The sequence below is a fragment of the Porites lutea genome, chromosome 3 (genome assembly GCF_958299795.1).
Source record: "Porites lutea chromosome 3, jaPorLute2.1, whole genome shotgun sequence".
Classification (NCBI taxonomy): Eukaryota; Metazoa; Cnidaria; class Anthozoa; order Scleractinia; family Poritidae; genus Porites; species Porites lutea.
This window is the reverse complement of record NC_133203.1, coordinates 12,208,718-12,236,674: the sequence shown is the minus strand read 5'-3', so window position 1 is coordinate 12,236,674 and position 27,957 is coordinate 12,208,718. Positions and strand designations below refer to the sequence as shown.

The 27,957-nt window shown below is 37.5% G+C and overlaps 2 protein-coding genes across 3 annotated transcripts; both read left to right on the top strand.

Annotated features, from left to right (window-relative positions):
• The first annotated feature begins 62 nt into the window (after positions 1-62).
• LOC140930518 (myeloid differentiation primary response protein MyD88-A-like) lies at positions 63-11,233 on the top strand. Of its 2 annotated transcripts, XM_073380237.1 has the most exons (5): positions 64-453; positions 4,198-4,269; positions 5,894-5,917; positions 7,026-7,292; positions 8,579-11,233. In XM_073380237.1, the coding sequence occupies exons 1-5, from the start codon at positions 174-176 to the stop codon at positions 8,731-8,733; spliced, it is 798 nt and encodes a 265-aa protein (XP_073236338.1). In that variant the 5' UTR covers positions 64-173; the 3' UTR covers positions 8,734-11,233. The 2 variants fall into 2 exon arrangements, with proteins under 2 accessions (XP_073236339.1, XP_073236338.1); XM_073380238.1 differs by lacking the exon at positions 5,894-5,917 and having other exon boundaries at positions 63-453.
• Positions 11,234-14,158: 2,925 nt separating this feature from the next.
• On the top strand, positions 14,159-24,948 carry LOC140930496 (myeloid differentiation primary response protein MyD88-like). The gene is made up of 8 exons (XM_073380212.1): positions 14,159-14,233; positions 17,220-17,399; positions 17,871-18,091; positions 18,188-18,478; positions 18,941-18,988; positions 20,334-20,357; positions 21,403-21,669; positions 22,673-24,948. Exons 2-8 carry the CDS (start codon positions 17,221-17,223, stop codon positions 22,822-22,824), a joined length of 1,182 nt encoding a protein of 393 aa, XP_073236313.1. The 5' UTR covers positions 14,159-14,233; position 17,220; the 3' UTR covers positions 22,825-24,948.
• The last annotated feature ends 3,009 nt before the right edge of the window (positions 24,949-27,957 follow it).

The following is a 27,957-nucleotide window of genomic DNA, read 5'->3' as shown; positions in this document are numbered from 1 at the left end:
TATCTGCATTTTATCAAAAAGGAAGTTTTCCAAACACTTCCGTTTCTACCCCCCGCGTGCATCCTTCTCCACTCCCACGCGCGCCACTAGCCCACTGAGGGCAGCAAGTGAGCGCCAAGTTGACAATGGATGAACTCTCTTCTGTTGGTTTCTGGATAAATCTTGCCTGAATAATGGACGAAAAGTTGGTCAAAGATTTGAGCTTTGAAGCCCATCGGAAGATGGACGTTCTCCTTCTCCCGTCAAATCCGGGTCGAGACTGGAAAACGCTCGCGGACAAGATGGGGTACTCGATGGAGACCATCTTGTATTTTGAATCAAAGAAAGATAAAGGCCCTGTGATGGAATTGATTAAAGATTATGAGGACAGAGGAAAGACGATCTCAGAACTAATATCCTTTTTGAGTGAAATGGAACGATTTGATTTGATTCAAGACCTTCAACCATTTATAGGTAAGCTTACGTTTTCATTTAGTAAAACGGTATCGATCGAACACCATCGCGATGCTCACATGTATTTTGGCTAGTAAGAGCTTATTATCTGTATAATTTGTTTATCAGGTAATATCGTTCCTTTGTCTAACATTTGAGGTGCATTTGCAGGTGTTTTTTTATCGATTTAAATGCAATCTTACAAGTTCCAAGTGCGAGTATGACGAAGGTTTGAACACTCGTTCATTGCTTGCAAGCCAGTCAGTTCCGCTTCGCCTTATCAATATTCTTCTTAATTTTTATGATTATTCCGGTCCGTCTGGCCAAAGTCCAGTCCAATTTACTCCTTGTTTAATTGCAACATCATTTAACCTTTTAAGTCTCATTTAAAGAGTCCACTGATGAACTGTTTTGCAAGCAGAAATTGTATAAAACATTGGCATGGTGTAAAGACGTTGTGAATCCTGTGAAAGCCTTCACTAAAAGTCTTAAGATCGAGTTGCAGTCTGCAGTTTGTTTATCCCCTGCGATCTTGGGGAGTCAAAGAGCAAATGCTCATCTTCCCCTCTGGACGAGTCAGAGATCCTTGAAATCCAGTCCCCAAGTTAACCATCATACTATTAAATCTGAAAGACTCCTGCATGTATTAAATTTGGTAAGACCTCTAACTGTGCTATAGAAAATTAAATTATGAATTAAAAGAAAAAAAAATTCACTGCTAGGGCTTGAACCCCGTACTGCATGGTCGTCAGGTACACAATCAAAGAACTGTGGGGCAGAAGCACATTGCAGACGCATGACAAATGTTTTAATACAACAATGTTTCCTCTTATTTTAAAGCTGTTGCCCCAAATCGCTTCCATTTTCTCTGCAAAATACTTCTGCTGTCAAAATGAATCACCAAAAGCATTTTTTAACTGCTTTTCAAAGCTGCCCACAGACTTATGGACTTACTCACAACACCATGACATAGTGGCTACCGCCTTCCCTAAATGGAGGCAGTAGCCACAAAAAGGGACGTTGTTGGAGTGACATGGCCACGCCTACGAGCACTGAAGGCGCCAGCCTCTAAGATGCTATTTGCTGCATTTTGAGATCACAGTCAATGGAAAATAGTGGAGTTTTTCATGACTTTCTCATTGAATAAACTAAAACATAAGTCAAGTGCAATGAGAGCGTGCCACGAGTGAACGCAAACCCTTCACCAAGTCAAGGCAATCCAGTGCACACCCAAAATTATTGTAGGCTCATGTTCGGATGCCAAAAGGGTAAAAATGGCTGAGAAACCACGGAAAAAAGAGACTGGTTAAACAAGGAAAATATTATCTTTCTTTGGCTAGGAAGAGTTTCAAAAACCACGAGAATACTAAGGGAAAACAGGTGGATGGAAAGGTTGTTTGTTTGAAGAAAGTGAAGTTAGAGTTGCGATTAAAAAATGAAAACGCTGGTCAAATTTATGGATAACGAAGATCTTGTTGTCTCTTGACACACAGCTCTAGTGTCTAGAAGCCGTTTCAAGCCATTTTCAAGTGTTTTTTAGGGGGGTCTTTGTTTTCTACGTTGGGGTAGGGAGAGGGGGTGTAGAAAATGAAGACAAAGACCCTGTTCAAATTTATTGGTAAATGAAGATCTTGTTGTTTCTTACACACCTCAGGTTGAGATAACCGTTTCTTGCTATTTATAAGCGATTTTTTTTTTTGGCGGGGGGCCTCTTTGTTTTTGGGTCTTAGGTTTTTGTTTTCTACCCACCCTCATTCCAACACCTTCTAAGTGTTCTTCTAAGAAAGGCATCTTAACATTAGACATGAAAATGTTGAAGAAAATAACCTAAGAATGGCATGGACCAACTGTAGACTGTTCTATGTCGGAAGACTGTTTGAAAAACTTCAATGTCAAACTTCAATCTCTCTCTTAAAACCTGTGTAAAGTGGTCTGATATCCGCCTTTTCTAGCTGCTCAGGGGTAGCTTATCACTGACTGCAAGTTCAGAAAAACTTGAACACCTGAAATATTTAGAACAGGAAATTGTTGTTTGTGTAGTTTCCTATCACAATGAAGATCAGTACACACAAGCAAATCACAAAACCAGACACTAATTCCTTCCTCTGCTGCTTGCAGGTCTGTTTTCTTAGTTTATTACCTGATTGCCTTTTTCCTTGCAACACAATCATATAATTTCCACATATATTTTGGTGTTCATGAGGTTTTTCTAATTTTCACAGCATTATCTCTCTGTGTGCATTCACAATCGTCTGAAATCAAACGGTACAACTACTGATGCATTAGGCTGTGTCTTACTTACAACTAATTGTTTTTGTATATCTGTTACAGGTTAAATTTATTTAGCCTAGGTTGATTCTCAATTTCCTTTTGTCTCCTAGCCCTAATTATTCATGAATTAGGAGACAGGAGACAGGAGATGGGAGACTAGGAGGCAAAGGATACAGAGAATCAACCTACTATACGGGCGACAAAATTAGTTCAGACACTTTGCCCTAAAAGGCCTTTCTGACATTTTACTGATTTTAAAAGGAGCAAATAATAAAGCTTTCCTTCCCCTATCCCCTCCATGCAATGTTGTGCCGCTGTTCAAGCCACCTGTAGAGAACATCAAACTCCCTAACTTTGAATGGAGGGGAGGGGTAGGGGTGTGGATTGTTTTGTTCTCTGAAGTTACTCTATTTGAGTACAGTGTCTCAGCAATTTTGTCGCCAATTGTACGGTAAAAATTTTAGCCTGAATTCAACATATCCAAGACTGTAACTGTCGTTAATTGTGTGCGTAACTATTGAATATAATTTGACAGATGAAATTTGAAAGTAGATATAGGTTTTTATTGATTTCAGAGATAGAGGTGATTGCAAAACTATTTATTGCATTAGGAATCATTTATAGTTAAGTTATTTTTTAAAAGGGTGATTTAGAAGTGAATTGTTTTAATGTACTCCACAAGTTTGGTACATCCACGTGAAGTGCTTTATAATAATAATAATAATAATTTACATTTATATAGTGCAAACCTCTATATGAATATATTCGGTTGCGCTTTACAATATTGTTATATTAAATTTATGTTAAAGGTGACTAAAGCATAAGAAACTATTAAAAACTACAATAAAAAGTATTAAAAACTATAAATAAAAATAATAATAATAAAAACCCTATTATAAAAGCCATTTACAATTAAATCTATTTAAAAGCTAAATTGAAAAAATGAGTTTTAACAGCAGTCTTAAAAGTGTGCAATGTCTTCATGTTGTTAATTACCGAAGGTAATGCATTCCGGAGATAAGGTGCAGCTGACTGGAATGCACGATCGCCAAGAGTTGGATGGGTCTTAATGCCTGGTAACTCGAGGAATATCCCAGTTCATTTGACCTTAGAGAGTACCTGGATTGCTTTTTGATAGTAATGAAATCAATGAGATAATTAGGAGCTTGACCATATAAGCACTTAAAATAATTTTAAGCTGCTTTTCATGTTGTATGTTATGTCACTGCCCCCAGATGATAGATATACCATGATACACACCTGTCAGTAAACTGGTCTTCAAATTATATCAACTTAGAGACAAACATGCCATTATATTCTCTGACATTGTTTCTGTCACTAAAAAGTAACCAGAGTTCAAACTTTGAATAGCTTGGGAAACCATCAAATGAAAGCTTTTTATTCCATGACTAAATAGTTTGTCTAAGAATTTTTTTAGCCACTGATACTTAATATGTTTCTTATTAATATTCCTGCATTGTGATACAACTACAGAAAAGACTCCTACTCCAGTTGAGAGGCAGGAAAGAGAAAAACGGGAATTTGAGCAGCGTCAAACTCAAGTTGGTAAGTCATATATTTACACTGGCACAAATATAGTTAATGTCTGTTTATATGAATTTTCCAGCAAGCAACAACCAGTTGCAAAAATGTTGAGACGGCCTTTCTTGCTGCAAATCGCTGCTAGTCACAGATCTCTGAGGTATAACACTCACCACCTCCCTCCCCTCCATTCAAAGTTGTTCCTTCATGTTTTGAGCATGGGCTTGAATTGCAAGCAACTTTGACAAAGGGATGAGGAGGGATCACAAGCACAAGATCATGGACAGGCCATTTAAGCCCAAATAAGGCACAGTGTTTCAAGTCTTCTTGCAACGGGTTGAAGCTTTGGGGTCTTGGAGAAAATGGAAGTAGAACTTGCTTCCATATTGAGGACTATGAGTTGCGTTACCTTCGGGTGTTGACACATTGGTTGAAGTTTCCCTTAATTGAACTTTGAAAAATCAGACATTTGATATGGCTAGATTTTCAATGCCTCTTTGGTAATGTAAAACCACAGGTAGTTTGAGTGACTTTTTCAAATGCATTTAGAGATTGTGAGGTTTTTTTGTTAGTGTTAACCAATTCCCACATACAATCACCCAAAAAATGACCTACCACAAATTCATTATGATTGATGAAAAGCTGTCCAAACTGTAATAAATTTTCGAAAGAGGATACATTAAACGTACAATCTATCAGTTATTAAACAGAAATTATTATTACTAGATCTCAGTTTCCTTTTTTCCAATCTATTCCATACAGTTATCATCCTCATAGCCCTAAGTCTTGACCTTCAATCCATTGCTTTCCCATTTCTTTTTCAAGGTCTTCACATTTTGTCTACTGCCACCTGTTTCTGGATGCCTGACTAATGTGACTTCAATTTAGTAATTCCTGTTATTACAGTCTCCAATGCTATTGGAGGGTGGGGGGGGGGGGATGGCTTGTACTCCCTATAATGGCCTATATGAGGAGGCCGGGCCTGAAAGGAGTAACATTTTCAGGCTTCAGGTATATGAAAGAGTAGGGAATTTAGTAGGTGAAGTCTATGAAAGGGTAGGGAATTCTGTCATTTTGGTCTGCAAAAAGGAAGAAACAGGCTAACAGATGAATTTTATGGCCTTAAAAAGTCCAGAAAACTATCTGGTTTTGTTATTGATTTATATTTAAAAGACAGTGCGTCTACTGCAGTTGAAGGGTGCAAAATTCCAAACTAGGTATGTGAAAGGGGTACCTTTTTTGGTATATAAAAGGATGAGGGGTTTGGCCTTGGGGGGAAGCCTCCCCATACAAAATGATGTTTAGTTCACCCCCTCCCCCCCCCCCCTCACCCCCACCCCAGCATATTCATCTTTTTGGTTGGTTTACAATATTCTTCTTTAGGGCACGGGCCCTCGATATTGTTAATAAATACATCGCTACCACTCTAATGTAAATCTTTTCCTAGAAAATTCTTCTCGCATCCTACTATTAGAGAATTTAGCCACTAAGAACTAACTTTTAGTGCCAGGGTGTTGGCAATGTAACAGGGGTTGACAGTATGTTTTTTGTCCCCTTAATTTAATCTGACTTTTCTGACACCATGTACTGAAAAGAAGAGGAGGTCTTTTTCATCAAAGTTAATAATATTTTTTTGTTCTTGTTGCAGAAAGGAACAGAGAGATTAAAACAGGTAAGATAGTCATTTACTTCTTTTTCTTTTTAATAGTTAATCTTTCATTATCTTAGTACTGATGACACAAAGTAATAAAACATACAAACAAATCATACTAATTAAGGGTTATTTTTCCATGTCATTTCCGGAAAAAGACATTTGAAAACTTCTTCTGGGAATGGTTATCTACAAAACTGAGATTTAAGACAAAAAAACTAAACCCCAAAAAGTTAGTCAGGCCCAGTGGAAAACTAAAGTAAATGTTAAGAATGTTTAATGTGTAGCATATATCAGCTCTCAGTTAAGATTATAGTTTTGTTCTTTTTTATTGGCTGCACAATCCATCAGTATACAGGTTTCAGTTTGATGAATGTCGTTTCATCAGATTTATTGTTCGTCAATTTTGTTTTGTTATAAAATAGATAAAGGGTTTCATTAAAGTAGGGTGCTAGTATTATTGATGAATTGCCCCTCACTTTGTAAACATTGATAATAAACTTTATAATTTGACTGGTGACAATGATATAGAATTAGATTGGATAGATTTTAACTGCAAACAACACCTAACCTCTGCAAGGAGTAAAGGTCCCACAATTATCCACGCAAGTGCATGCGAATTGAAATTCAAGCCACTGATCAATGGTGTGGTGTTGCATGGCTATCTTTATTTAATTGACCTGAGATGCAAAGTTACCAAAGATATGAAGGAATGCCTCTTTGTTCAGTGTTGCTTTTCAATATGATCTCCTCTCTTTCAATAACTAGATGGCAAAAAAATTAAGCCATTTAATAATTTGGGCTGGCTCCTCAGAGCTTCTGACTAGTAAACTTCAGCAGCTTGACCAAATGAAAAGTGATTTTTATCTCTCACCCTGGTTAAAACACAGTTTGATGTAACAGCTATTTAAGGGTCGTTCTTAATTTTCCAGGGAGTCTTTTAAGTCTTTAATTGGTCTAACTAAATTTCTTAGGTGTTAGTTTTCTAGAAACTGTTAGAAACATTATTTTTTTCAAATCAAATCCCTATATTAAATTTTTTAGGGCTGAAATTTTCCTCTTTTGAATTATGCTAGTTGTTTATGTTTTTATTTACTATATTTCCTACTGTTAATTCTGTCATTGCTAGTTTGTCCACATTATGATGTGTTCATCTGTTATGCTGGTCCTGACAAGTCATTTGCTGATGAGATTCTTCACTATCTGGAAAAAGGGCCCTACTACATGAAAGTGTGCATTGATTATCGAGATTTCTTGCCTGGTGCCGATCTCTTGGAAACTGCAGCCAAAGCTATTGAGGAACGATGCAATAAAGTTCTACTCATCTTATCGGAAAACTTTCACAAATGTGAAGTTGCAGACTTCCAGGCCAAAATTGCATTAAGCCTTTCTCCAGGTTTGTTTTTGAAACCATTGCTGATTTCCTGCTTTTGCTGTATTTTTTTGCAGTGGTGGGGTCGGGGGAAGGAGTGTCTCTGAAAAGTTCGCATTGACAATGAACAATCCTTGCTTTGCCTCTCCTTCCCAGAATCCCTTGTCAGGCCTCCATGTTATTCTATGGGTGATTTTTTTTGTTTTGTTTTTTGGTGTTCATAAAATGGCACCTCCAATATTTGATTTTTCCACAGTGTGTTTCAATGTCGACCACCGAATTTCCAGGATTTTTCACCTTCTAAAAAGCCTGGTGACTGTAATACTTTTAAGCAAATGGAAAAAGTTTAACTTTATAGTTTGAATTTAGAGATAGAGAGTAAGGGACTGACATGAAAATGGGGTATTTTCTTCCTCCTTCCCCATCATTGTTTGGCCTAATACCTGTCCGCTTTGTTATTTTTACTCTCCCTCTACCAATCTTTTCAGTTAAACCCAGGAAATATAGTGCACAGGTTGGGCTACATTTTATTGGTAATAGCCATGTAATAAGTTGTTTTATTGCAGAAATCAGGTACATGGCATAGGCCTTTAGGCCACAAAAGTTTTGAAAATTTTGCACAAGCATTGTTTTCAATTTCTCTTGGGATGATTGCAAGTCCCACAAGGAACTAAAAACATTTATTATGCAAAATTTTCGAGGGAAAGCACTGAGAATTATGGCACTTATGAAAAAGGCCCACTAAAAAAGGCACTTCTTTGATCCAAGGTTTCACAGGGAGAGGGGTAATGGAATCATGTTATTTTACTATTAAGTTGTAAGCAGGTTAAATTGACTCTGAGTTGCAAAAAAGAATGATAGAAACAAGATCACAAAATCTTTATCAAAATAAAGTAGTATAGTGTATCTTATTTTTAAAATTATTATTATGAAAAAAGTGTTAAAGTGTGACTTCTTGAACCGTGGCACTTATTTGAAGATTATCCAATCACAACGAATTTTGAAAACAAAAGATTCTCAAGTTTTTTGCAAACCGATCAATAACGTTGATGAATTTGAGGGCTGTTTCTTGAGAGGTCCAGTAGGTTCAAATGGTTTCAAAGTTTTCAACGGTTGCATAGTTGAACCTTGAATTTTATTGGTCCATTGGCAAAAAAACTTAAGAATGTTTTGTTTTCAAAAAACATTGTGATTTGATAATTGCTTCCTCCAAGTGCCCCGGTTCAAGTAGTCATGCGGTAAATCATATTTTTACCAGGTAACAATTCACTGTATTTCTTACTTAACATCCTTTCATATTATTTTCCCAGGGGCCAAAAAAATGATCCTAATACCAATTTTGTACAGACCCTGTCAAATTCCTTCAACACTGCGATTCATCACATATCTGGACTACACAACAGAACATGCTAGGAAATACTTCTGGAACAAACTTTTAGCTTCTCTTGGTTACAAGATTCTATGATGAACAATAAAGGAAGAACTAAGAAGAAGTAAAACAGTGGAAGTAACAGGCAATATGTCTGATGCAAAATGAAGCTACAACTGCATGCAAAATCTTCTGTATTTAAGAAGAGGCTATTGCAACCATGAGGGTGAACATGTCATTTTGTAAATTCCCAAGACATCTAGTTCAATCAAGGACTTCATTCTCGCTAATTAGTCAATTTTCTCTTTTGTTGTTTGGCACCCTGTGTAAGGGTCCGGCTTGGACAAAACCCCTACTCACAGGGTAGTTGTTTGGTTGTTTGCTCTATAAATTCTAAATTTTATTGATTGGCAGATTCCTATTTTAACCCATTCACTGCTTAATTTTTCACCAGAAATAATAATTATTGCTAAATTCGCATCTGTCAGTTTTAATTAGGGTAGAGCTGTTAATGACAATGAGTTAACATTGAAGGAACCTATAATAGGTCTACATTTTTCCAAACAGAAACAGCTTCTCTATTTTTTTTATTTGTCCTCCTCGTACACCCTCTGCATCATGCTTTGCACTTGCGCTCTGTTTATCAGGTTCCGTCAGTCTTTTAATGAGGAAATGGAAAGGATCTGAACAGTCCAAAATTTCAAAAATAGCTTTCTTTTCTCCTTGTTCTCTCGGATTCTCTTCTCTATTTTTGTCCCTCTACTGGGCTTTTGGTAGCCTTCATACCTGTAGTCAAAAGGTTTTTTGAGACCTTGAAACACATAACAATTTTTTAACATAACATTTTTAGCACAATTTATGCAGCAATTTTACATACCTGGCATGTATTTCTGGCTCATCTAATGGAATAGCCCAGTTTCAAATTCATCGCGGCTGCTGAATATATATAGAATAGAAGCATTGAATGCTCATTTATACAGGGTTAGCCTCGACCTAAGGTAAATATATTCACAATTTCCATTGAGAAGAAGACCTGTGTACAACTGTGTCTATTGTTTTGAACTCAAATTCAGGCACCTTCTCGCCGGTATTTGTGAATATTTTACTTTGCATCAAGCTTGACCCTGTATGAATGAGTCTTCAGTGCTTCTATTCAGCAGCCGCGAAGAATTCGAAACTGGACTATTGTTTGCTTTCGTGTTGTGCGTCAATGTTATCTGTGAATGTCACAGGTGGTAGAGTGATCATGTTTCATAGTTTCACACAGGCTTTTTTTTGTTTGTGAGTCAAGTGTGAATAGTCGAGAAACCTTTAATCGAAGTGTATTATTTTAATTGGTAAGATTTTCATTATCCCCCTCAAGTTCTTTCAATAGTCATTAAGTTGACTGAGCCCACATCTCATAGCTGTGTAGCCAATGTACAATCAGTGGAGGTATTTTTGGATCAGGTATCAAGTAAGAGCAATAATTTTTTCTGTAATTTGTCTCAAAGCACTGTTTGACAAATTTTACATTGTATTTACCAAAGAATGTCAAACAAACTTGTCACGTGACTGTAGATCCAAGGACACCGCCTTATTGTGCATGGCTAACCATTTTGGATCATTTAACCTTTTTATACCTTGTATAGTGTACAGACTTAAGAGTGTATGTGCTTCTCCTGGTCCTTTTCATTGCTATGTCGTTAGCTACAGTCTGGGATATGCATTTGAGTCATTGATGCCGCCTTGTGTGGTTGTTACTCCAATAGTCTATTTCCGAGCTGCCTAAGCCTCTTTTTCAAAGCGAGGCTAAGTGCGAAGCTATTAAGAGAAAATGTTTTTATTCTCATGCAAGTAAAACTCATTGCTCTAAGACTTGTCTTGTGAAGGCGTGTGTGGCCAAGTGGTTTTAAACACCTCGATCTCCGGATCATGAGGTCCAGGGTTTAAAAGCCTCGCCTGTCGCGTTGTTTCCTCAGACAAGGAACTTTACTCCACTTTGTCTCTCTTCACCCAGGTGTATAAATGGGTAGCGGCGACATACTGCTTGGGGGGGAGGGGGGGGGGTGGTAAACCTGCGATGGACTAGCATCCCGTCCAGGGGGGAGTAGCAATACTCCTAGGTGCTTAATGCTATTGAAACCGGGATGAGCTCCTGCCGTTTGGGCCTTTGTCTCGTGTGCTCCTTTACCTATCTGAAATTACCTACCTTGTCTTGAAATTGAGAGTTCTTGGATCTTGGAAATGGCTTATCTTCTTCCCCTCAGCCAAAAGTAAGATAAAATTTTACTACTTGTCGATAATGAAAAAGGAAATTTACGAGTTAAATCATGACCATGGAGTTGTTAGTTGCTATTAGTAGTATTGTTGTACAGTAGAATTTGTTAGTAGAAGTTGACAATTTATATATTTCAAGTTTGCTTAAGTTGTTAATCTGTAAATCAGACATTCTTTTTTGACAAGTCACACCGTTTCCAAGTAAACATCGTAATACCTTACAGCATGTTATATTAATATTGATATGAGATAATCTTTTGTATCTCAAAAAATGACAAGTAAATTAAGGTAATGTACACAATATACCAGAAACAGCTAATGTTGTACTTTTATTTTATCCTTGGTGAACTTTTTTTTATTACGGACGGGCCATTAGAAAAATTTTTGAGGGGGCTGGGAATTTTTGAGCTGCTTGAATTGTTTTTCGTTAACATTTCCCTTGCAGGAATTATTTTTAGGCCAGTGCAGGAATATTTTTGAAAGCTACTCGGCACGCACGGATTTTTTCAGAAGGTTTTCCCTTTCACGAATATTTTTTTGGAGGAATATGAGGAAGAGACTTGGTATTTGTTAAGTATATTACAATACGATACAATACAATATTCTTTATTTAACGAAGGTGACGTAATAACCTAATGAGTTATCTAACTTACGGCCTTGACAACAATACAAATACACATATAAAAACAATGCCTAATCAGTAATATACGACTACAACAAGAGAAAAAAAGAACTAGACAAATGTATGGTTAACATAGAAATAAGATGATATAAAGTAATTACCTTCTAATACGGTTACAATAAAGAGAAAAACGACAATCATAACACATTAATTGTTCAAGATGAGAAACGTTACTATTAAAGGATTCTTTGTGTGGTAAACAGGGGAAGAGTGTGTGCACGTGGTGGCAAATGCGTAATGATTCTTAAAGTTTTCTTTTGGAGACGGAAAAGAGGTTGCAGATGAGATGAATACGTAGACGCCCATACAATACAACAGCATTGCAGATACGGCAGCACTAAGGAGCTGTATAATAAGAGAAGAGTATTAGTAAGAAAGAACTGTCGTGATTTAATAATAATTCCAATGGATTTAGCTACTTTGGATGAAATAGCTTTTACATGAACCTGCCTTGAAAGGTTTTCGGGGATGATAACACCTAAGAACTTAGTGCATTCTACTCTTTTAGTTTTGTTCCCGTCAATACTTATATAAATATTATCGAGGTTGATTTTCTTTCTGGGAGGATGAAATGATGTAAATTTTGTTTTATCAGGATAGTTCACGATTTACACTTTCTGCTAAATCACAGATATTCTTATGCTGGAAGAACATGTTTAGGATGGAAGAGAGATGTTTAGACCACGAGAATATGTCGTATACATATACTAGTGGCCCTAGTAGAGACCCTTGAGGAACACCGCATTGAATTGGTAACATTTGAGATTTGTACATACTGAAGGCGAGGATTAAGAACGATTTTCTTCTTCAAACCCAAACATCAGCACAACGAATGTCAAAGATTTTAAGTCTGTGAACGCTAAGAAACTCCACAACAGGTTTATTAGAGCTGTGTTCAAATGGAATTAAACACTTGCTTCAGTAGCACTCACAAAATTATAAAACATTTCACTTCGTTTCTGATCGGGTGCTACCTTGTGGCGGGGGCCTGGGAACTGCTAACAAACATCAAACAAATATTATCCATGTAACCACTAAGTCGAGATCCCTTGTCAGAAATAGGTAGCTTCCTAACTATGGTGGACAAGAAAACGCATTGTGCCACAAGATAAAAATATTTATTACGTTTCAAGATTCTTTCATTTTAATTTGTTGTCTTTCTTAAGCCTTTTAAAACAGGAATTAGTTCGTTTGCATTTTGCGACCTCGAAAAGTTTAAAGATTACTCACAGGTTTTTTCCATCGGCACGTACTTCAAAAAGTGACAATATTTTTTCCCTTTTGATTTCGCTTTATTTACACTGCTGATCCTGTACAGCTTCGTGAGGATTTTGCGATAACGTATTACTAGTCTAATCATTTCTCTCGTATTACCCTTAATTCACTTCATTCCAAAGGTTTAGAAAAGAGACACAGTATTCTTAAGTAGGTGTGTGAAAAGGGTGCCATGTTTTAAATGGGAGGTATGGCAAAAGGGTACATTTTTTGTCAAAACTGGTATATAGGACTGTAAGGGACATCGGGCGGAATCTCCTGGTACGAGAGAACTTTGTTAAGTCTTCTCTCCCCCCCCCCCTCCCACTCTTCCCCAACACTGGAACAGAGCAAATAATACCACTCAGGTTTGTGGGTAAAATCAAGCGGGTTTTATCACTCAGAAACTAGGAATACTTGTGCGCCAGCGAAACTTGATACCTTACCCGGGAAGTCAATATGATCTTGCCATATTTATAAATCATGCGATAAAGAAAGATCGATCGCGTCGAAGAGCGAGTGTGAGTGTATAGATACAAATCGAGGCGAAGAGATGTGAACAGAAAAAAACAGCGAGAGGGGGTTGGGGTAGGGTGCGTTCCCTCCTCTCTTCATCCCTTTTTTTTTCCCGCCATCTTACTTCGGGCCGAACTTCATATCTCTTGGCACCGTCCCCACGATCTAAACGCCTGGAACAGGCTAACGCTCTTTAGTAAAATCCAACTAGTACTACTCCTGAGAATTCTTGATGGGGGTGTGCGCTCGGTTCTCCAAATCCTGACCCGATTTCAGACCAAAAAATGTAATTTTCTACCCCCTTTTACAAACTAGATCTCTAAAATCTATACCCGTTTTCAGACCTGGCCATAAGGCAGAAATTATGTTATCATTAGTTAGATTTAATAGAGCGCAAACAAAAATATTATTCAAATCCATTCTAGCCTGCGTAGCAAGCGTTTCCAATCGAGTTATTGCGCGAAAGTTAGAGCGGAAGCAAAAAAAGGTTTTTTTTTTTTAGCTCTTGTCCCAGCTTTCTAGACGAACCTCGCGAGGAAACGCCTGCTACGCAGGCTAATCTATCTCGAATTCGCATATTTTTCTTTCTCTCTTACTCATTTGGAATTGAAATGATAAAGACGTTCATACAATCCCGTAGTTCCTTCAAAAACCATAGCCGATTCCAGACCAAGATGGGCGAAGTGCATAAAGGAACGCTTTCATGAAAGGAGGAGGGAATAGTAGTGGGCAGTGGCTGGGGAAATTTTGGGTAGTCTTACACCAAGTAGTACCCAATCAAAGAGGAAGTTTTCCAAGCTTCAGGCCATTGCACGCCATAGCTCTAGTACTTCCTGAATGATTCTACAGGGAATTCTGTCTTTTCCCCTCTTACTTAGCTTTAAGGTAAGCGTATATTAATAGTAAATGACCCTCTAGACTTATTTTGTGTTTACGTTCGGATAGGCGATAACAAATATCCACCTAGAGTGTAATAATTAGCACAATAGCCATGATTAAGGAATTCAGGGTAATCCGTTTACGTTTTTGTGCTTGACGACGATTCTGCTCCTTCGATGCTCAATTTCGTGGGTTTTTTGTATGCCATATACATGTAAACCATAACTTACGTTGGAAGAGGGGGACATTGAGGGACTGTCAACACGGCAACACCGCAAAAAAATTAAATTAATCTAAGTAGAGACTGACCACAAGATTCTAAGAACTTTATTTCAGTCATGCAGATACATGTGTAATTAAAGAATGCATGGTGGCATGTTACGAACTTACCAACTAGAATTTGTTTTAATGATAGTGGTTTAGGATCCCCGCCCTTTTTCCTTCTACATAAAAAAGGCGATACATCCGGTTATGCACTCCGTTGTAGGCTCAATGACCTTGGTGATGAAGCCATTGACAATGCGTTTACAGGTTGAACTGACCATTAAAAACATAAAGTGTAAAGGGTGTTTTTAATTCTTGTCTTCAATGTTCTTATTCATAACTACAGTCAGATAATAAATGGCAACACTGGCAAAGGGTCTGCAAGTTGTTTCATAAAATTAGAAACACTGTACGTACACCGTATGGTTTGAGATCACCGCAACACCGCATTAGAGGGGATTTTATTCACCACAACACCGCAGAAAAAAATAAGCAACACAGCAAATCCCCATGTCCCCCTTTTGGAAGAAGTATTGGTTTATTCAAAATAATTTCCTACATTTTTGGGGCAAACTGCATGATATAAGGACAAGTTACTTGTCATTTTTCCACAGTTTACAGGATTCAACTTTGGATCACGAAGGACAACAATGTTTCTGAAAAAAGCAGGGTCACTAGAAAGAACGGCCTTTGTTCACAGCTCAATGCAGCAGATAAATACGACACTATGGGTCCTTTGAAATTGCTTAGACACCTGGTAGTTATTTTATTATTATTATTTTTTTTTTACCTAAAAGGTAAAGCAAAACTATTTTTTCTCGAGCAACACTTTCCAATTTATAAAAAAAGCTTGAACATGAGCTACCGTAAATGAACTTAAGTGTCGGCATTCAGTCTTTTCATTGAGAGCAGGTGCAATTTTAATATCAAAACTTTAAAGACATCTTTGACCGAGCAAGGTTTTTTTCTTTTTTCTTTTCAATGGTTACTGTGCTTGATCTGAATAAGATAATGAAATTTTTAAAATTAGGGGAATACTATATTTAAAAGAAGAGAACTTTGATTCAAGTGTTAGTTGGAAAAAATACTGATTATATTTTTTTAGTACATAAAGGTTAAAAAAAGTGATGCATATAGTCTAAAGTGCTACAAAGGAGTAGAAACCCAGATCTTTCCATTAATAAATTTTATTGACACTGTCAGGGACATATGCTTTCCTGGGGTACACATGTACATTTGTTCATCAAAATATTTGTTTGTAAGGCTGCACTTTGCTTGATTCAGGATCAATCAATCTTTTCTGAAGAGAAATGAAAAGTAAAGTATGTTAACATGTCAGATACTTCAACACTACCTTAGCTAACAACTAAGAAGAAACTGAACTTCATATCAAAAAACAAAGTGAAAACTACTTTACGGTGAAACGACAACCCCTTCAAATATATATCATCGATATATATCATCGATGTTATCGATGTCATCTAGGGACTCTCCATACGAAGAAAGACTGGCGATGCTTGGGTCGTCCCTTCTTCAATCTAGGAGGTCTTATCTATCTTTGCTAGAGTGCTACAAGACTACTCATGGTCTTAATGGCCTCAACTGTAATGATTATTTTGAATTTAATTATTAAATTCAAAATAATCATTACAGTTGAGGCCATTAAGACCATGAGTAGTCTTGCAGCACTCTAGCAGAGCTGAATAAAAACTGGACCAAAAAAAAACAAGATCAAACCATTCATTTAACAATTCATTTAGCTAGATTAAATTGTTTTTGCACTCATTCTTTATTAGAATTATTGAACAGTCAGGAAACGCTCTTCCTGAAGAGATAGTGCACGAACAGAATTTCAGCACATTTCGAAGTAAACATAGAAAGTATTGTAAAATTTTGTAAATTTTTTAGCCATTTCTTAATTAGTCTTCAATTTTACATTGTACTATATTTATTTTATATTTTATGGTGGGAGCGTCCTTGATAGGGGTAACCTCTGATGTTTCCTTTTATGTATCCTTACAGAATAAAATATCTTAACTTTACCTCTCCTAGACTAAGTTTGGGAAAATCTGGTTTTTTCTTTCTCCTTCCTTGCTTGGACATTGACTTCATAAACTCTTGGTTAGGTAGGAGTAGTTGATAGGGTTCTCAGGCAAGTTTGGTCAATAAGCATTCAATATGACTGCGACCAAATGTAACAAAGATTCAGGTGATGCGGAGATGTCTCTCAGCTGGCATAACAAAAGGTGTGAAGTTCAAGAAAAGTCAAGGATTTAGTAAATTAAATGAAATTTTGTTGTTACTGGAGTCTGTTCTGCAGAAGTTAGAAGAAGGGACGTAGAAAAACTGCACAGCTTGAGGTCTCCGGTTTTTGCCAGGAAAGAACGACCAACCTGATTTTTTTGTTTGTTTTTGAATGAAATTTGCATTTGCTTCCATTATTATAAAGCAGTTGAACAACAGATTTACTATACATAGAATGGCAATTCTTTGTCTTAAAAATTGTACCACTCCCCTCATGAATTGTGTACATTTTCAGAATTGTCTCCCCTCCCCCCAAATAAAGCCTCTTCAAAAATTGTACGGCTCCCCCCCATCCATAACATTTATTTTGTTACAGTACTGTACTTATTAGCTATATGTACATTACTTTGGTTACTGTACTGTTACGCACTCTTTGACAGTTTTTTTTTACACACTCTTGGTCACTTGTTTTCTTAATTGAAAGGATGGAGAAAGGGAAAGTCAAGAAAGTGAAGCGTGAGAGGGCATCATTTTTCAAAAGAAGAAAGCAAACTACAAGACAAGATGCAAGGAATGGGGAAGATAAAAAAGCCGATCCACAGCATAAAGAAATGGTTGAAAGTGACAAAGATTATTTGCCTGATCTCAGCTGGCATAACAAAAGGTGTGAAGTTCAAGAAAAGTCAACGAATTAGTAAATTAAATGAAATTTTGTTGTTACTGCAGTCTGTTCGGCAAAAGTCAGAAGAAGGGAGACAGAAAAACTGCACAGCTTGAGGTCTCCGATTTTTTGCCAGGAAAGAACCACCAGCCTGATTTTTTTGTTTGAATGAAATTTGGATTTGCTTCAATTATTATAAAGCAGTTGAACAACAGATTTACTATACATAGAATGGCAATTCTTTGTCTTAAAAATTGTACCACTCCCCTCATGAATTGTGTACATTTTCAGAATTGTCTCCCCTCCCCCCAAATAAAGCCTCTTCAAAAATTGTACGCCCCCCCTCCATAACATTTATTTTGTTACAGTACAGTACTTATTAAGTACATGTACGTTACTTTGGTTACTGTACTGTAACGCACTCTTTGACAGTTTTTTTACACACTCTTGGTCACTTGTTTTCTTAATTGAAAGGATGGAGAAAGGGAAAGTTAAGAAAGTGAAGCGTAAGGTGGCATCACTTTTCAGAAGAAGAAAGCAAACTACAAGACAAGATCCAAAGAATGGCGAAGATGAAAAAGCTGATACACTGCGTAAAGAAATGGTTGAGAGTGACAAAGATTATTTGCCTGATGAAATTCATGCAGAAGGACAGAACACAGACTCCCTTAAGGAGAATTCACAAGCAAAATTAGGTTAGAACATGTTTGAATATTAAATACATGTATTTACTCTTGACATTTGTAGCTCTTACAATCTAACTTTGCTGTTTGTTTTTTGTTTTTACAAAGTTGAATCCTTTCCGAGAGATGAAAAGCTGTTAAAGGATTTACCTTCTGAAGGTTACCAGAAGTTGGTGGAGCACTTACAACCATTATCAGCCACTGGAAGAGATTATAGGTCATTAGCAGACAGAATGGGATACTCAAATCAGTACATTCAGTGGCTTGGAAGTACAGATGATCCTGTTATGAACTTATTAAGAAAATTCCGGGAAAATGACCGGAAAATTTCAGAGATGACATCGTTGCTAAAAGAGATGGAACGGTATGACGTGCTAGAGGAACTTCAGCCATATATAGGTCAGTGAGATGTAGCCTGAAAACTTGAAATGGACTTATTTTATGAAGGCTGGCCATATTTGAGATAGGCCAAGAGAATTTGACAATCATCAATGATCATATTATTAAGGCCTTTGCAATGGTGGGGAGGAGGGTATGCTCTCACTTTGTCGTCATTGCTGAAACCACCTGTTGTTGCCTTGTAGGTAAAGAAAAATGTTGCTGTTGCATTTTAGCTGGGGAATGATGGAAGAGAGATCATTTTTTCTCTTCCCAAACAGCCAAATTATAAAAAGGATCAGATGTCACTTTTACTACTTAAAAAAAGATTGTCGCGTTCAGAATTCTTTCCTCCTTTCCTGTCCTGTTAGTGCTTTCTGTTGCCAGTTTTCTGGGCCATGTTCCCTGTCACTTCCAGCCCTTAGAAGGCCTCATTATCTGATTGTCTTGTTTTAATATTTTAATGTTTCATTGAACCTTTAGATGCAACTCGTACTCAAGCCCAAACAGTCGAAAAACAACAAATACTTGGTGTGTACAACAATGTTCATGGATTTGTTTAGTTATTTACATGAAGCTTTCCTCATTTGCTTTTGAGTGTTTGATCCTTAACACTGTCTTTTAGTTTCAGAAATATATAATATCCTGGGAGGGGGGGGGGATGGTTACTCGGGTCAACTTTTGCTGGGTATGTGCTGCTCGCCTCTCAGAGGCCCTACCCCACTATTGTCTATTCTGTGCCCAATTATAGACCCATTTTAGGCAAATATGTAATTTTTGTGATCTCATCTTAGTCACTTTCTATTTATGTATCCACCTTATATTGAATGAAAAACACTCTACTTTTCAGCAACAGTACAAACATTCTGGTGTGTTTGCTAACTGCTAATAGGAAGACCTTTCTTACCCCCAAAATCAGAAAATGTGCAACCCCATTCTAGTAACTTTATTGAAAATACAACCCCATTCAATCCAGATGTGAAAATGCGACCCCATTCAATGGCACATCCCCATTAACCTAATACAAGGAAGTACCCTCCCTGGGATATACATTACTATTTTATACGTTAGTGAAAGTACCCCAGATGCCAGAGGGTTTTCTCTAAAATATGTGAATTTACACTGTAATATGTTGCATGGCAAAGCCATAGGTATGATTGGTCAGGCTGAGACATCAAGGTGCAGTGAGTCTTCTCAATCTCATTGTGCATAACTTGAAGATGGAGTAGTGTGAAAAGAAAAAAAAACACTCAAAATTGTGACCAATGTTTGAACAATTTCATTTTCCAAGCACTTGGTAATCACCTTTTTTCAATAAGTGAATAAGATTTATTTATGTACCAAGTATCATACTTAGTGCGCGTTGGATATGAGATGGTAGATAGCCAATGAGGTGCCTAGCGTTGAGTTGACTATAATCATGTCATATCCAACAAGCGCAAGTGGAATAATTGTTTTATTAAAAATACCCACAAAATATTAAAAATTCTTCCTAACTTTATTTGTTGAAACAACCGATTTTCAGCTTGTACTTAATTTTGAACAGATGCGTACATCATATTTGGAGAGCATGGTATAATGGCTCATATACCATGATGGCCAAACCAATCAGAGCTCTAGAATTGCATTATCCAATGATTTCTGAAGTTTTTAATGAATTATATTATTGAAAACAAGAAAAAAGGAAAAGTGAACCACTATAATTGAACGTTAAACTATATTTTAGTATTATTGCACACTGAAGAAAATGGTCTGCAGGTAAAAACAGTCAGGTTTGATGGTCTTGTCCTGTTATATTCTTTCTGTTATTGGTTGTTGCACATGTATGATGTACTTACAGACTTTCTCCCATGTCTTTTGCCTTTTTTTCTTATAGAAAAGAATGAGGATTTAAGAACTAGTAAGTGTGTTCATTATACATTACTGACAATGAAAACAGTTGTTTTAGTTTTAGTTCATTTACATACATTTTTACTGGATTTCTTTTAAACCTATTCCAAAATGGCAGCGATGCCACTTTTCTTAATATTGATATTAGTGATAGCCCGCTTTTTTGGGATTGTATCTGCAAAATTCAGAAGAAGTTTTACTTAGAAATGAGGCATTAAGAGCGAATTATCATAGCAGCAGAAGAGTCACAAACTTGTTGCCTTTTTGCAATTAGATGTGTACATGTAGATGTCTTTGAGAGCATTTTTGATTGAAATTAATCAGAAAAAAAATTAGAGTTGAAAAAAGGGAGAAAGCAACTAAATTAGGGTTTTACACAGTCTTGAAAAGTCCTGAAATTTTAGGGGAAGTCCTTAAGACGTCCTTAAATTCCATTTTTCCTTGAAGAGTCCTTAAATTTCAGTGCGAGTCCTTGGAAAGTTTTTGCATTTTCTTCAACTTTGAATGTCATGGCCTGGAAAGTGTTTTTTGAAATGACAGACAGAATATATATCATAGCTCAGAGCAGTTAAAGATGATTTACATGAAGCGTTTTTTGCTTATGCAAGAATCAACTATCAATAAATATTTAAGACAAGTGAACTGAAAAATGTAGAGGAGTTGATGAGGCAAACAGCTCAAGCCTTAAAATCCTGTTAGAATGGACAGGAAATGTGTATTTTTGTACAATCTGTGAAATTACATTCGTGGTAGGTAGTCCATGAAATCTAATGTGGGCCTTGAAAAGTCCTTGAAAATGGTTGCAATTTTTTGTATGAATCTTGTAATGGTGATTAACTGTTGACAATACCTTCGGTCTAAACTTGATCAGCATCATAGTCACATTTTACCTTTTATCGAATATTTTCCATCATGGGACAAATCATGGGATGGTTATCACACTGTTTTCCCGAGAGGTATTTTCTTGCTGAACTTAGTGATATATTTGTGTATATTTTCTTGCTTTACTTGGCTCATTGCACATATAATCTGTTTTCATGTGTTTTATGTTGCAGAGTGGGATTGGTATCATGCATTTGTGTGTTCTGCCAAGAAGGACCGTGCTTTTGTTGAAAAACTTGTCAAAAAAATGGAGAACTCGCCTTATAATTTAAGGCTTTGTTTTAGTGAGCGTGACTTCCTTGGTGGTGGCTATCACCTTGAAACTACTGCAGTAGCCATCGAGAAACGATGCAAAAAGTTTATAGCTGTGCTGTCAAGCAATTTTGATGACAGTGAAGGAGCAACGTTTGAATCCCACATTGCAATGAGCCTGTCTGCAAGTTAGTAACAATTGTTTGTTTTTATCTTGAACCATCTCTCCTCATTAACCCTTCAAACCTCAGTATCCACATATGAATTACTCAAACTTATCTCCATCCATCCTTTATTAGTTGAGAGAATTTGATTAAGGATCAGAGCATTTTCCTGTTGTGATCATTTCATTTATTCTCATAACCTTTTTAACTGATGGTGAATTGATTTTGTTGGGAGAAAATTGATTTTGGTCACTCTTGCAGAGATTTAAATGGTTTAAGCACAGTACAAGTTTTATTGTATTCCACTCTTTTTACATGATAAGTCTTTTTTATAAGAATATAGATGCTGAAATTGGCGAAATGTTAAGAATGTGGTAAGAGTATTCTCAAGGCTGTTAAAAACATGTTGGTGGAAAATAAAATGCACAAAAATCGCAACGTTTTAAATGAACTTTATTGAACCGTTGAAGAGTAGATTAGTTTCTTTCCATTTCCTGCTAAAATGTGCCTCAAGACGATAAAAATTGGTACTACCAATTATTAAGCACTTGTGTTATTTAACCCGATACACGAGCCATAAATACAGTACTCTCTAATCTCAGGGTCATGTAAGAGTGTACACATTCAAGGATATTTTTAACCTAACGTTGGCAGAAAAATAAGAATATCCAGCATGAGCGTGAAAAACACGTTCTGATATTTTAAAAAGACTGTATATAAATCAGTATATAAAATGAACAAAAACACCGGCAAAAACATCTACGTATATAGCTTGACTATCCTAGGAGTGCTCAGGGCATAAAAATATACAAAGTGAAATAAGTTAACTTAACTTCCATCTTTTACATTTGTAAATCGGTATATGAAAATCAATTCTTCATGTACCTGTAGCATTAATGTCAAGAGATGTTGCTAATATTTACTCTTCATAGTATTTTGCTCCTCTTTTAAATATTGAGTGGCGGTTATGTAAGCGAAATGCCTCTTACCAAAACCGCTAAGATGGCTATTGCCGCTTATTTTACAGGTGAAAAAAGAGAACGCTACATCCCTGTTCTCATAGAAGACAGCTACAGACACAGGATACCGAAGACAATAAAACATCTCTATCATCTTGATTATACCCGGATAGACGAGTCAATCTTTTGGAACAGATTAGCAGACTGTCTGACTACATAGCATGAAAGTTGGCAGAAAGGAGGTTGATTTTTGTGAATTTAGGAAGGAATGCAAACCATTGTTATTTTAAGGCCTTTTTTCGAAGACACAATGACGGAAGTTGAGAAGGTCAGTCTAACTTTTGCAAGTTGAATTCCATTCCTTTCTCGTTTATCCATCCATGGCCACAGACAACTGTGAATGGTGTCAGTGCATGCGTAACATTTCCATCATTGTTATAACCTCCAAACTTACATGAGTGGAGCATTTAATAGAAAGTTCGCCTTGTAAAGGTGGGATGGATTCTGAGATACCCTTGGGAATTAGTATTTCTTTATATCCGTGGGGAACTAGTATATCTTTATACCCGTGTGAAACTAGGTTATCTTTCAAAGATATGGTAGTTTGCCACCGGTATCTCAGAATTCATTCCACACCGTACAAGGCGGAAAAATACAAAGAAAAATTAAGCCATGATTTCAACAAAACCCGTTGAGTACCGCAGAATATGTAACGGTTTTCATTCCTCTGATTGGTTGTATTCATGGCTTGAGATGCAAGGTGAATATAGAAACAGTACTGCACATGTTATGCAAAGCTCTTTTTTCTACTAATTTCCACAAATTGAGACATTTTTGTTGATTTAAAACCTTTAAATTAAGTTGAAACAAAGTCCGATTGTTTTTTCAGTTATTAATCAGCCAGGATGTTTTGAAATTGTATCACTTTTTAATGTAGTATTATCGGTCCTGTTTAATCACGGGGTGTATACGGTTTCCGAATGGAGTCAACGTAGTCTCGTTTTTGAAACATTTAAGTTTACAAAATTATGAATAGTAAATTTTAAACGCCGGCAAATTAAGCATGAATATATATATATATTTTTTTTAAAGTTCGCAAACGTTTTTATATTAGTATATTAGACTGCTATGTCCTGTTTGTATAGTACCTTATTATAGGAAATTAGCCCTTCATGAAATTATCGCGTTAATTTGACTAAACGTTGATTTCCGCGCCGTTAATTACGTGGAGCGTTAATATCCGCGACCTTAATTTCCAGTGAATACAGTTTTGACATCCGTTTAGGGAAAGAACCAAGAACCATAAGTCTCAACAAGGTTTGTTTCTTTGTGAACGTCGCGTTAAGTTCCTTCATTTTCACGTTAATTTCCTTTATTTGAAAATCGTTTTACACTAAATTGGAGTTAATTTAAGTCGCGTTAATTTCCAATACCTCAATTTCATGAAGCGTTTATTCCCTATAATAAGGTACCAAGTATTTTATAAAGCTCCAACGTCACTCATGGGCTCTGACGTTGATGAACTAGAGATATACGTGAAGCAAACTTGACATGGTGAAAGACAAAATTAAGTTAGATTTACGGAGACGTGTTTCATGTCAAGTCACAAGGAAGTGATGGATCAAGGCTTTGAGTTAAAGCCGGGGGGCGGAGGGGTGCGGGTGCCCTTAGGGGCGGCCTTCACACCCGGTGCCCGAGTATGGTACCCTAGTACGGTACCCGCTGGGCACTGTTGTGAACACACCTTTTTTTAAAGTACCCACGCCAACTTTCGGGCATTAAAGTAACCACTGAGTCGCTGCGTGCACACCATTTATTTTAGTTCGGGAGCAATCCACTGCTTTGTACTCCGTGTTAAGCCCACGTTCCAAAATGACGTCTGACAGTGTGAAATAGAGCTTCATATCGGGTTCTGAAGGTGTGAACACAACACCATTTTGTGCGTGTATCCAGGCACCAAGTGTGAAAGGCCCCTTACTAAAAAGAATTATATCGGTGGCTAGCCTGCGTGCAACAAAGCAATAGGAGACGTCTGCTTAGTGCAGATTATACATCGGCAGCCCCGGTTATGATCTAAAAATAAGCTGGGGTTCCCTTTGCCTTTCTGTTAGGTCCGCCTCTGTCAGTGTATCCAACAAAACTATTAATAATGCGGTTTCAATCCGCGTTTTTCCTGAGCATAAATAGACTCGTAGCAAGAGACAAACGTTGGTTCCTATTTAAGTGATGCTTAATCTATCTAACTACTGTCTATATAGTATGTATATTTTGTATTCCTTAATTACTGGCTTATCGTTGGGGTGATTTAAGTTTTGCAATAAAGACCGCCTTTTTTATTTTCTTCTGTTGTAGTTGATTTTCTTTGTGTAACACTTTCATCCCTAACTATAGAAGCATCTCGATAGCTCCAACGCCAACTGCTGCCTCACAGCGGTAAGATTTAGTTTATAAAGTGACGGGGGATGAACTGCCTTTGTTGAGTTGCTAATCTGGTAGCACACTCACGTCTAGGGCTAGACTGCAACCAGTCTCTCTTTTCTTCAGATTTAGCGAGGGATGTTCATGCGCGAGTGAGCGTAGAGCGGCCGCCCGAGAAGAAAAAAGAACTCTTTTTTTCGTGCCTTTCCTGTCTCGCGCCTTCAGTCACGCGTGTGGTCATTTGCGTGTCTCACGCGTTTTGCTCGACGTACCAAGAAAAAAGAGAGAGACTCGTAGTCTAGTCTAGGCCCAGAGGAAAGTAGAACAGCGAATGTTACAATAGTAATTATGATTGATCGAGGCGCAACTCGTTGGCCAAGGTGGAAGCTATTTTACCATCATGAACATGATTTTGAGATTGGAACAGTTTTAGTTTTGTTATCTCTTTTCTAATTCTAGCGAAAGTGCCAGTTTTCCGAAATCCAGAAAATTGTGTAACCTTATAATAGTAACTTTTGAAGCAACCCATTTTGTTGTAAAAATACGGCCTCACCCAGCGATACACATCCCCATTACGTGAACACTTGGAGTAGATTTTTGCTGATCAGTTCTCCTGAGGAATCCTACATCTACTGTAACAGTATATTCATTTGCGGTCCTTTGCAGTTACTGTGAGTAGGTTACTTTACATTCTAGTATTGGCCTGGTACTCAACGTAGGAAGAATTTTCCCTGTAGAGACGTGGTAAAAGCAGGGCGGTAGCAAGGTTTTTTTTTCACGGGGGCGGGGGGGGGGCATTATCTCAAGTGCAGGCTGGAGGGTGGTGCTGGGGGTATCCTCCCCAAGAAAATTTTCAAAGTTGGAGGCTCCGTAACGCTCTTTTCAGCATTTGTCATGTAATATGTCTGCGAAAAATCGACCTCGAATATGAAATTGGCAAACAATTGCAAGTCACAATAACCAAAATAACTAAAGAAAACAAATCCATTCACAGACTTAATGTGTCTGGCCAAGAGACTATATTGGGGACAGAGAGGGCATCCCCCATATACACCCTATTCCATAGGTAATTCGTCTCGAGTTATTTTTAACACCGCAGATCTCAAGGGGGATTAGACAACAGCCAATCACATAGCGCGAATGTGTTCCGCGTGGATGACCCACGCTGAGAGTCACGCGTCCTTCACGAAATGACGCAGAACAAAATGGGGGAAGACGCGGAGAGCGATTTTGCGATTCCTTTTGTCGACGAAAACGACTATAGCGAGATTTCTGCGAAAGCTGTGTCAGCGAAACCGAAATTAAAAAAGAATCGCCATTCCTCTCTTGTATAGAGCTAACAGTAGAGCAGGGGAATCCTTAACACACTGAATATTCTCTCAGGATCATTTATAATTTACAGTTTGAAGAGAGCAATTTCTGGTTTAATGTTTATTTTTTTCAGTCTTTATAGCGATTATTCCTACCCACTTACTTTGTCAATTGTTAGCCTGTGCCAGGCTCTCAGATAGTATAGTGGGAACGTATTAAAACGAGCAAAGCGAAAATAAGACGCGCACGACTTGGGAAAGGGGGCGGTGGCTCCCCAGCCCCCGCGCGTTTTTCGCATTTCTTATTACTGAACGACTTTCCACCACCATCTCGGAGCCTGAAACAGGCTAGTCAATTGTAGGCGAACCCTCCTAAAGCTGAATTTCAAGGGACCATATTCAAGCTCAAAAAGAGAAATAAAATTTCGTCGTTGCTTATTTACGTCCTCCATAAAACGCGAAATTAGGCATTTTCACGTCGTAGTCGTGCAAAAACGGGAAAGAAATGAACAAAAAAGTGTGTTGCACGTGCGAAGTTGTTGTTTTGCTAATTAAACCTATTGTTTTCTTGACGTTCTAGTTGTCGTCCTCGTCGTTGGATCTTAAACTCCCTACTGATTGTACAAACGACCGGTTTTAATAGACCGGCGAAATTTCTCATTTTATTAAAGCACTGAGGTTACGACAACTTCGAGTTAAACTGATTTCACGGGTTGTCAAAGAGTCCAGCGATTCCTTTTTCCCAGATGAGCGCCGACTCATTTCGCTTCAATATTCAGGAATGCTCTCGATCTTTTTACGCTTTCATTGCCTCTCGCCCGACTTGTTTTGCACGGCGTTTGGTCATGCGAAACCTCCACGAAACATCCACGCCTCGCGCGAGGTAACTTTATCCCGATTCTAAAAATAACTCGAGACGAATTACCTATGGAATAGGGTGTATATGGGGGATGCCCTCTCTGTCCCCTTTATAGTCTCTTGGTCTGGCTCAACAGGTCCAGGGGGGAGGGGGGGTAGCTGCCCCCCTTGCTCCCCCGCTAGCTGCGGCTCTGAAAAGTTAAGGGGATTTCACAACTAATGAAGAATTCGTTAAAAATAATGGTTTGTGTTCTTGTGTACTGTTGGATTTTTCCTCGCTAAAGTTTGACTCGTTGATCTTGCTTTTATTTCATGTTTCTAATTGTGATTTCTGTCATCTGTCAGTTTTTTACGGTTTCGTATCAGCAGAGAAAACAGCAAATACTATATTACGTCATTTTAGCGAGACTGCATAGAAGTTGCACTTTTTGCGTTGAGTTCTAGCACAAAACACTTTTCAAATTCCTCGCTTACCGTCTCACCCTGTATGGCTTGCCGTTTGTTTCATTTGCCACAGTGGCCATGTTAGCCAAAATTAATCGTTCCGATAATGTTAACTCGTTTATTTTTACACGTCTCTCAGTTCTATAAATTACGGTGGCCCACAAGGGACAACGCTTCTACTTGAAAATGTAGTGTCGTTCTGTAAAAATACAACTGTTATTTTTAGAATTGAACATCTTTCCTTAGAATTCTGCAATCGTTCCTTGTAAATCTGCGATCGTTCCTTAGAAAAATAGCTGTTCTGTGGAAACAGTCGCGAGCTT